This window comes from Callorhinus ursinus, unplaced genomic scaffold (assembly GCF_003265705.2).
Source record: "Callorhinus ursinus isolate GAN/ISIS: 27379988/994484 unplaced genomic scaffold, GSC_fseal_2.0 scaffold16, whole genome shotgun sequence".
Classification (NCBI taxonomy): Eukaryota; Metazoa; Chordata; class Mammalia; order Carnivora; family Otariidae; genus Callorhinus; species Callorhinus ursinus.
In genome coordinates, this window is record NW_027397078.1 from 23,267,995 (window position 1) to 23,278,213 (window position 10,219).

At 51.9% G+C, this 10,219-nt stretch overlaps 1 protein-coding gene across 1 annotated transcript in view; it reads left to right on the top strand.

Moving 5' to 3' along the window:
* Positions 1–6,059: 6,059 nt before the first annotated feature.
* Positions 6,060–10,219, top strand: part of ARX (aristaless related homeobox) — a 14,631-nt gene continuing 10,471 nt past the window's right edge. The window contains exons 1-3 of the mRNA XM_073902216.1: positions 6,060–7,177; positions 7,477–8,661; positions 9,506–9,790. Coding sequence (XP_073758317.1) covers positions 8,421–8,661; positions 9,506–9,790 — 526 coding nt within the window. The 5' untranslated portion in view covers positions 6,060–7,177; positions 7,477–8,420. The remainder of the gene's footprint in view (positions 7,178–7,476; positions 8,662–9,505; positions 9,791–10,219) is intronic.

A 10,219-nucleotide genomic window follows, 5' to 3' on the forward strand; every position in this document is an offset into this window, starting at 1 on the left:
GAAAGAAAGAAAGAAAGAAAGAAAGAAAGAAAGAAAGAAAGAAAGAAAGAAAGAAAGAAAGAAAGAAAAGAAAGAAAGAAAAAGAGAAAGAAAAGCAAGTTGGCCTGGAATTGATTCTCCAGTGTGGAAGTCTGTCAGCAACTGCATTTTCTATTTGTACTATTTAAAAGATAGTGTTGGTGGTCTCTTAGTTTCTCAGAAAAGGGAAATTTTACACCTGTTAGATTATAGTCTTGGAGCTATTAGAGAGAACATACAGTGACAGATAACACCAACTCTCTATTATCCATGAAAAGAAATAAGTAAAGATCACTCCTAGGTCTCAAATTCACTTGAACGGGGGGTTTCAATCTTTCTAGCCTTTTTGGGATTCTCTGAGCAGAATGCATTAGTTTTAATTTCTTCTTAGCGCCTTGCCAGCCTTAAATTGGGCGAGTAATAAACAATGAAATGGCCCCATAGCAGTAAAGGGGAAACTGAGGAAGCAAAATGAGGCCCAGATAAGAAAGGGGGGACGGCCGGGAGACCAATCAGCGCCCACCACCTTCAGGAGAATGAAAAATTAATTGTCATTTGCTCAAATAAAATACCCTCTACCCTCCCACAGCCATCACGCAAGTCTCCGGTGCAGAAAAGATTACCAAGCTGCCCCCGGGTGCCGGAAACTGTGCTAAGATCCGCAAAGTCTCAAGCGCGGGAAAGAATGTGCTAGTCAGAGGCATGCAACACAACATTTCAGGCGATTGTGAGAAATCTACGACTTCCCACTCAAAAAAAAAAAAAAAAAAAAATTCTGGGATCTGCTCACCGAATCCCCAAAGAAAAACTGCCAAGGCTCACTTTGGGTGCATTTGCATCTGGGCAGCTCGTTTCGCTCCTCCCCCGCTTTCCTGCCCGGACTCTCCGCCTGCATCCAGCAGCGCGGTCGTTCTCGAGGGCCGCGCGGTGTCGGGGACGCCGGCCCGGTGCGCCTCTCCCCGCAGGCCACCTCCCCGGCCGCGCCCTGTCGCGGGAGTCCTTCCCGCTCCCCGCGCTGACCGCCCGCACCCACACACACCCCCACCCCCCGCCGCCAAAAATCGGCGCCAGCGGGCTCAGCTCCCCCGGTCCCCGAGAGCCCGGAGGCGACACGACGTGGGGGCGCCTCCCTCCCGACGGGGAAACCGAGGCCGCCCAGGCCGAGCGGTGCCGGGGTGCGCGAGGAGGCGAAGTCGCTGCCGGCGGGCCCTGCCTCCACCGCCCCAAGAGGCCCCTAGGCCGTGAGGGTCGCAGGTCTCCCCTGCCGTCGCCCTCCTCGCAGCTGGGGAGCTGCCCTCCTCCCAAAGATGCAGAGTGTCCCTGAAACGGATCCCGCGGGGGAGGGGGGGGGCTGGAAAGTCCGAGGGCAGAAGGGGGGCCGCTAGGGGGAGGACGCAACTGCCCCAGATTTGGAGGAGACGCCTGTCAGCGCGTGGAATGCAAGCCCTTTCGCGCAGTTATTTTTATTCCAGGGCCTTTCTTCCTCGTCCTCGTCCTCCTCCTCTATTTTTTCCCCTTCTGTTCAGCTATTTGTGTTTTCTGATCGGGTAAGTGATTTGCGGCAGGAAATTAGATATCTTTATTCCAGAGGCACTGTGGTTCTAGCGGTATCTATTGCAGAGCCGGCTCTGTCTTAGTTGCGGGCTTTTTTTTTTTTTTTTACTTGCAGGTTATTTTGTGACGAAGGGAACAGAACGCTGTTCAGCTTTGGCATCTTCCCTCCTCCTTTCAACACAATGCAACTCTCAATTAAACACGGGGACACCCACGTCTCCCTTCCCACAGGACCCCCCTCCATCTGCTCCCCCCCCACTCTGAAATACCAGCCTTTTCTGGGCAGGGAAAGTCTCGTGCTGAACTTCACAATTATCGAGACACATCGCAAAATAAGAGACTCTAAAGAGCCGTTATCACTCCTATTTTTGGACCCTCCTTTCTAGGCCTTACCTATGAAATGTTTTGGTGGCCTTAGCAAGACTTGAAAATCCTGCAGGGCTGAAGACATGAATATGCAGACACTCCACGTCTTGAGAAGCTCGATTTGTGTTTTTCTGATTGATGAGTGAAGCTTAACACACTAGTGCAAAAGAAATAACTTATGGATTGATTTGAACTGATAATTTTTCACCTTTGTAAAGTCTTCATTAGTAGCTTTCCACCAGAGGCTCTAAGAGCCTCAAGAAAACCCATCATTTCTAGGTTGAACAAGTCCAAGGGGGGATGGACAGGAACCCTGCCTTTCTCTTTTGTCTGTTTCTGGCCAGACCAAGTGGGAGTAGGTGATTTTTGAGTAGTGGAGAGGGGTGGAATCTGGGCTTGACGATTTCCTGATGCAGATGCTGCGGGACAGAGGTGGTGCCTGGGGGAGGTGGAGTAGGGCGGTGGCCAGATTCCCGGAGAGTGAGAAAGTAGGGGGCCATCAAGTCAGAGGTGGGGGACAGAGTCAGAAGGTGGAGGGATCATGAAGACAGAAGGTGGGGGAATCATTGAGGCAAAAAGTGGAGAATCCTAGAATCTGAAGGTGGGGTGTTCTAGAGTCAGAAGGTGGGAGGGGATCATAGAGCCAGGATGTGGGGGTGTCACAGAGACCGACTGCAAATAAAAGAAATATAACAGTAGCTACCTTCAGATGACCCCTCACTAAGGACTGAGGAACCTGAGGGCGCAAGGCGGCCAGGCCTCCATGAACACCCCAGAGACAGCGGATTCGGATCTCAGGCTGGTGTTACAGCCTCTGCACGCTTGCCTTCGCCCCACCCCCAATTATTCCACTTCTCGGGCCACTGTTTCCTGAGGTTCTCCAGCAAGAATCCACCCAGCAATTATCTCCCCTCTCGCGCGCATGGGGGGACATTAACCACGAACGCGCTGGAGAAGAAAGGTACAGATGGGTCTTTTATTGCACACTTGGAAATGTTTCCAAGGCTTTTGTTTTCTTCCCCCATTCATTCCTGCAGTATCACTAGGATCTGCCAACTTCAGTGCCCAGAGGCTGCGGCGGAAGGGCCCGGCCCACCCGGAGACCCCGCTAGGGGGCGCGCTCTGGCCGTGGCGCGGAGCCGAGGCCGAGAGGGGGGCTCTGCGGCGAGGACGCCGACAGCGGGGTCGGCATGGGCCTCCGGACTGACGCCGGCGTTGGGTCCCTAGCTGCTCCTGACGTGAGCTCCAACCTGTGCCCCCTACAACACACTCCCCAAGTCCGGGGGCGCCAGGAGCAGCAGCTACAGAACAACGCTGGCTGCCCCGCGGACGCCTCGACCCTGGACGCACCCAGGGTCCCGCCGTCCGGCGGCGTTGGAGAGGAGAAACCAGATGGTGGCGATTACAGGGCGCCGAGAAGTTTCCCTCTCTGGTCTGGAATCCTGGGGAACGGTGCGGCAGGAGATGGGAGGGGGAGCGGTTCCGCCGAGGGACTCAGGGTGAGAGCCCAAACACTTGCTTCTCGGCCCTGGGAAGGGGGGGCCTCCCGCTCCTCCCCCTCCTCCTCCGCCTTCCGAGGGCAGACGCGAGCTGCGACCAGCTCGCCTGGCTTTGTGCGTAGAGCAAGGCTAGAAAATGCCTCGGTTGGCCGCCTGAGGGGATGACTGCGGTGGGGGGTAGGGTCTGTTTTCTCTCTAGTTCTCGCTCCCCACCCCCTTCCCTGCCTGCTGAAGGGTAACCAAAAGTGGCAAAGTTTGCAAATAAGGGGAGCTGTCCCAACGCAGTGATCACACCCACACGTCCGTACCTTGAGGGCTCGGCCGCGGTCCTCCGGACGCTTCCGAAAGCTCTGCTTCCCAACACACCTCTCCCAGCTGAGCCCTGTTGGTGGAACCCAGGGTTCAGGCGGACTACACGGAGAAGAGGGGGGACTAGGAAACACCAAGGAGTCTTCCCTGGAAATCCAAGTTGTCAGTCCCTTTGGACCTTTCCACGAGCTGATCCTCTGAAAACACGGCAACAAACAAACACCGTCCGCAGACAGATCCCCGCAGCCTAGGGGAGAACTGGGGCAGGGGTAGGGAGTGGAGGGCAAGCAGGGGGCAGAGAAGGCGAGGGACAAGTGCTAGGCAAGCGGATTATGCTGCATTTCCTCCTATTATCAGACTTCCAGAAGGAGAGACCAGGATTTGTGCATAAAATGTATACCCCGAAGTGGATAAGACTCTGAAGGCAGCATTTGAGGAGGTTAACCTTGACTGGTTGGAGTTAAGGGGGGTGGGGGTGAGGCAAATATTTCTGTTTGTGCCCTCCGGCTCTTCCCAGCACCGGCTGTCAATCCGACGCTTGTTATCCTCACAAGGCTTCAGTTTGTTTGCCTGATCTCAGCAAGGTTTTCTTCCACAAGTAGAACTATAATTGCTATAATTCTACTGTATCATTTGGATCATTGCAGTATTGTTGTTTTCTCTCCCTCTTTCTCTCCTCCTAACACTGCAATAACGCGCTCCAGTGTTAAATTAGCAGGTTGCGGAAGACCATAAATGAATGAAAGTTTGTTAAAAAAAAAAAAAGAAAATAAATAAATAAAACAGCAAAATGACTTGGCAAAGGGGATATCACATCACAGAGAATCCTTGAGTGTAATCAGGACTTATTGTCTTCCCTTCCAATGGCTTCCAAATTGGTCGCCAGACTCCAGTGAAGTTTATTTCTATTGTTTAAATATATGTTTTGAAGAGGTTGAGCATAATTTAAGGGGACTTGAGTGTCCGGTGAGGCTGAAAGCCCATCACTGCTTTATTTATCTGTGTGTATATTGCACAGTAAATTAAAACATCTCAAATGAAAATTTGCAAGGTTAACTCTCCTCCAAACATTTTCCCTCCTGGATAATGACATTTACTGCCACCCCCTTATCCTGCATTTCTTGCAAATATAATTTTGAAACTGCAATGTAGAATTAGTTCTCACCACGGAAAAGAAAGGAGTTTCTTCCATCCTCCTCTTCTAGGTAATTATTATTTCTAGTCCTGGGGACAAGCCTCATCTTTCACCATAAACAACAGTTTTAAACACTTCTGACCCTCAGTTCTGGCCATAAATGTCATTTTTATTTCAGTGATTGATTGTAAAGGCAGATGAACTGCAAACTACTGTTTTCTGGGCAGCCCAGGGAAAATAAAAAAACAACATTTACAGACCCCAAAAGACTAGAGGAGCCAGGAGTTGTGCATAACAAAGTACAAACGTGAATAATATTACCACTAAAATGAAATTACTTTGATCCGTGGGAAAAAGAAAGTGAGATGAAAAGAAAGTGAAGTGTCATTTTGCTGACAGTAAATATGAAATTGGCTAACCGCAAGTTTTTATACATATCCCGTAGCCCAATTCTTACAAGTCTACCTACTCAACAAATCACTTAAATTCTTCCTAGACATTAGAAGTATCATTTTTGTTTTCTAAAATAACAAATAGGAAGGGCGCCTAGCTGGCTGAGTCCATAGAGCATGCGACTCGTGATCTCCGGGTGGTGAGTTCGAGCCCCATGTTGGGTGTAGAGTTTACCTTAAAAAAATAAAATTAACAAATAGGATAGCACATACATGCTAAACCCATATTCTGGTTAGACACTACAGGGACACCAGCAGTTTCTGTCCCCCAGTGGGTATGCTGGAAAAGTTTTCTGTTGTTGTTTTTTAATTTAATCTTTCGGGAATAGCAAGAGTCAATTGTAGATTTTGAAGTTGGTATTGAATTGTGACAAAGATCATCTCAGGGTTGCTGGGTGTGAAATGAACTGGGTCGGGCCCTATCTCCCCAAAGTGAATGGACGTGCCTTCCCAATAGCGTCCTCACTGGGGAAGACGGATTAGAAATACCAAATATAAACAAAACAAAATAACAAAGCTAGTGTTTTCAAACAGGTTTCCCAAAGAAATACATTATATTCCATTAATAGAATTAGATTTAATTCCAGGGGTCATTAAGTCAGAATCAGAAATTCTATGTTAACCTCCTCTTTTACAGTGGATGATTAAAATTAGAATACACCCCAGCAGAAAGTCCGACTTCTTTTTTAAAAAAGGAGAACAGCTGCAGAAGGGGGAGGAGGGAGACGGAAGCAAAGAAATCTTCCACCGAGAGAGCGGAAAGCCTGTTAGACTCTCAGAATGATTTGTGCGTTTGTGTCTCCTTTTGTTTAACACGATCTTTTTTGGACCTATTTTTCAGCCCACTCCCCGCGTGTGCGGAGCCGACTCTGAAGTCATGGAGCCACCCAGCAGCCGGGTCTTGTGGATTTCCGACGCAGGGCCCGGCGGGGAGGGAAAAGTGCCTCCGTTTCTCCCAGCGACCAGCCGCAGGGACACCCGCGAGCGTCCGCGGCTGGAGGCTTGGAGGAGACCGACGCGTCTTTACAGCTGCGTGGAGACCCGCTTGCCGGGACTGGGCTCTCGGGGCTGGGGAGGGAATCAGTGCGCAGAATGTCAGGGGAAGGCTGAATGGGACGGTATAAAAACTGGAACTGTTGGTGAGGATGGAAAAAGGAAGACTGCAGGAAAGGCAGGAGAAGATCCCAGGTGCCTTGCATCAGCAGGCAGGGCTTAAAATCAAATGTCAGAGATAGCTCAGGGACTCCTCCGTCTCCCAGCCCCATCATCCAAGTGTAGGAAAAACTGGTGGGAATCAAACTAAAAAACAGAAAGACAAAGAGAGGGACACAGAGAGACATCTTTTCCCTCTTGCCTCTAATAGTAGTAGTAATATCAGCGTTCGTATTCACATTATTAATGTACCTGTTCCCAACCCTTCATCCCCCTCAAGTTGTGCCATGAATACTCCTGCCAAGCGAGCCTGATCTTTTGGCCACCCACCCACCAGCATCCAAGAGTTATGCAGGTGTTTATGGCTGAAAAAAAAAAATCCCAGTTATGCATCCTTGTATTTTTAAATACTGACTGTAAGTGATTCAAGTATAATCCTTTGTAAAACGCTTTTCTCTTTGACACATTGAAGGGGTTGAGACAGGAAAACCCGGCGTGGATTACCCCTCCTCAACCCCTTTCCCACCTACCACCTTCGCCCCCACCCTGCCGTGGTCGGGGGCCCCTGGCCGGCCCTTGAGCTCTGAACCCAAGCAAGGAGGGCGTCCGTGCTAGCCCTTCGCCCAGGCTTGGCCCAACTTCAGTCCCAGTTGGTCTCGATTCTCAGCGCTGGACGCGCAGGAAGTTGTTTGGTAAGAAACGCGTTCAACCACAGTCTCTCATTCTCTTACCCTTGCTAATGGGAGCCAGGCCCTAAGAATTTTAGGCGTTTACGCTTGGTAGAAGCCGAACCTGGGTCCTTCCCACCCGCGAGCACTCAGGGCCCCCACAGGTCTGCTCCCCGCACGAGATTTGAGAGCGTCCAGCCTCGGGGTGACAGCCTAACTAATGGAGGCGAACTTGCGGGAAGAAGAGAGAAGCAAGTCTGGGGAGGAGGGGGAGACTCCCAGACTCCGCAGTTGACCCTCGCCTGTCCCGTTCTCCCCTGTAGGTGCTCTAGTGAAGGCCGCCCGCCTTTGGCAGAGCTTTGTCTCTAAGGGGACTTTTTCCAGAGTTCAAGAAGGAGATGAGAGAGGTTGGGGGCCGCTACCAACCCGAGAGCAACCTCCCAGCTCAGGGTGAAGACAAACAGCTCAAGGCGTCGGGCCACAAGAGAAAAGTGAACGCCCAAACAGAAATTGTTTGCTTGCGGCCATCACCCTGACACCTCGGGGGCCCGTCCGGCCTAAAGAGCACCGCGACAGGGCGCCACTGAGATCAAGGCGCTGTCCTGGGAGCGCAGCACTGGCTTTGCAAAGTACCAAGGCCGTCTGAACGCGAGCCGCAAGGCCTCGCCTCCAGGAAGCGAGGTCCTCTGGTTGGTGGAAGGGGCGCACGTCGCCCAAGTGGCACCCACAGGCCTCACATCAGAGTGAGCTAGGGCTTCGGGCCAGCCCGAAGGGCTAAAGGGGAATCTACAGGAAGAAGATGGAGAACTTAGGAACTTGCTAGTTAACAAAAAAAGAAAAAAAAAAATGGTTCGGGTGAGTGCCCGCTGTCCCCTTATCCTCCGCTGCCCACCCCACCCCCGCCGGCCTTTCCGGACTCCAGTCCAGGCTTTGCTCTGAGCCCGCAGCACGGCGCAGCCCGGCCTCTAGCGAGAGCCAATCAGAGGGCGCCTCTCAGCACGTGGAGGAGAGAGACTCCAGAGCTCCGCGCCCGCAGCTCACTACACTTGTTACTGCTTGTCCTGAGCGCTGAGAGGGCGAGCTCGGGCCGCGGGCAGGGCGGGAGCCAGCAGCCGGCAAGCAAGGGAGGCAGAGAGGCAGAGATCGCAGTAATACCCATTATAACCAGCCATCTAACCCCACTCCCCAACACACACCCATCCATCCCACCCTCCAGGAGAGGCAGCCAGCGGCCCGGCTCTCTGCGGCCAGGGAAAAAGCCCCAGCCATGAGCAATCAGTACCAGGAGGAGGGCTGCTCCGAGAGGCCCGAGTGCAAAAGTAAATCTCCAACTTTGCTCTCCTCCTACTGCATCGACAGCATCCTGGGCCGGAGGAGCCCATGCAAAATGCGGCTGCTGGGAGCCGCGCAGAGCTTGCCCGCCCCACTGGCCAGCCGCGCCGACCAAGAAAAGGCCGTGCAAGGTAAGGCTGCGCCCGCCAGGCACCTGCAAAGAGCGCTGGGCACTGGTTTGGGTGCTTGATGTTCGGGAGCCAGGGGCCTGGGTTATCAAGCTGGAGACGGAGGACAGAGAGAGAACAACTCTGAGGCCTGGTGCCTCAAAGAGCGGCAAACATCTCCCCAGGGGCTGTCTCTCCCTTCCTCTCAGCTTCCTGAAGCACAGGCCAAGCTTCGCTTTGGGGAAGGGGGGAGCTTGGATTCTCAGAATTGGTCTTTAGGTCGTTTAAATGCTCCCTTTGGTGGCCTGGGGGGTGCTCTGAAGAGGGGCGACAGGTCAGAAACAGCAGGTGCCGGGTTGACCCTTGTAACAACAACTTGAAGACAAGAACCCCTAAAGGTGTGAATAGGGGTCTCCAGGTAGAGTGAGCCTTGGTCTTTCCTCTTTGGAAGATTTCTTTATATGCGGTGTTCTCCCCACCCACCCCCCTCCGCCTTTTCTTTCTTTTTTTAATTGTACATTACTCGTGACCTTTTAAACCCAAGCTTTGCAGAAAACATCTCCCTGGGATTACCCAAATGCTCCTTATTGTATTTGAAATGTATGAAATGTGTGGCTTCTGGGCGCTATTTTTTTTCTCTGCTGTGTTATTTTTAAAAATAGAGTTGAAATACTTAAAAGGTTTTTTTTTTCTAAAATTAAAAATTTCAAAACAACCGTCGTTTTGCCCCGAACCTGTTACGCTCAAGTTTCGCCTTGAGCTGCCCGCAGAAGTATCACAGGGAAAGAATTGCTGATTTCTTTTTAAAATCCTAAAACCAGCGGTCCAGCCGCAGCGCCACTTGGAAGACAGGACAGATGGCGGAGAAGGGGCCGTTTAAAATAAAACTGACTTTTTCCTTTTCTTTTTTTAGCCTGCAGTGGCACCTGTGCCAGGCGCTTCCTCGAAGGGAAAGAGCGGCCTGTGCCTGTTGTACCCCCTTCTGCCCCCTCCCAGGCCTTTCCGAGCCCATTTTCTCCAGGACGATTTTTCTTTGCCTTTCCGTGCAGGGAGCCCCCGCCCCCTCCCGCTGCGGGCTGTTGGGGCACGGCCCGCGCGCTCGGGGCCACCGGGCCGCTTCCTCGGCCCCCGCAGGGGTCGCCCACGGGCAGCGCCCCTCTCGCCGGCCTGGGCCTGCGGGGCAGAGCAGCGGGCAGAGGTCGTGCGCAAAGTTTTCAGGGTGGTGGTCATTTTTTTTTTAAGTCGTTGAATGTTTTCAGATCCTCCCCTGCCCTAAAATGGGGAGGGGGAAAAAAAGGGAGACAGAGAGAGAGCACGCGAAGGGAAAGAAAAAGAAAGGAAGAAAGGAGGAGGAGAGTAAACGGGGAAAGCGCACAAAAAGAGAAAGGAAGGAAGGAAGGGGAGAGGAGAAAGATGAGAAAAGAAAGGGAGAGACGGGTAGAGAAGGAAAGAGAAAAAGAGAAGGAAGATAAAAATGAAAGGAAGAGAAGGAAAGAAAGAGGTAAAGGAAGGAAGAAAGGAAATGAGGGGAAGAGTGGGAGAGGGAAAGGACGGAGGAGGACAGAGGGAAAAAAGAGAGAGAGAAGGAAAGAGAAAGGGAAAGACATAAAGAAAAAGAAACAGCCAG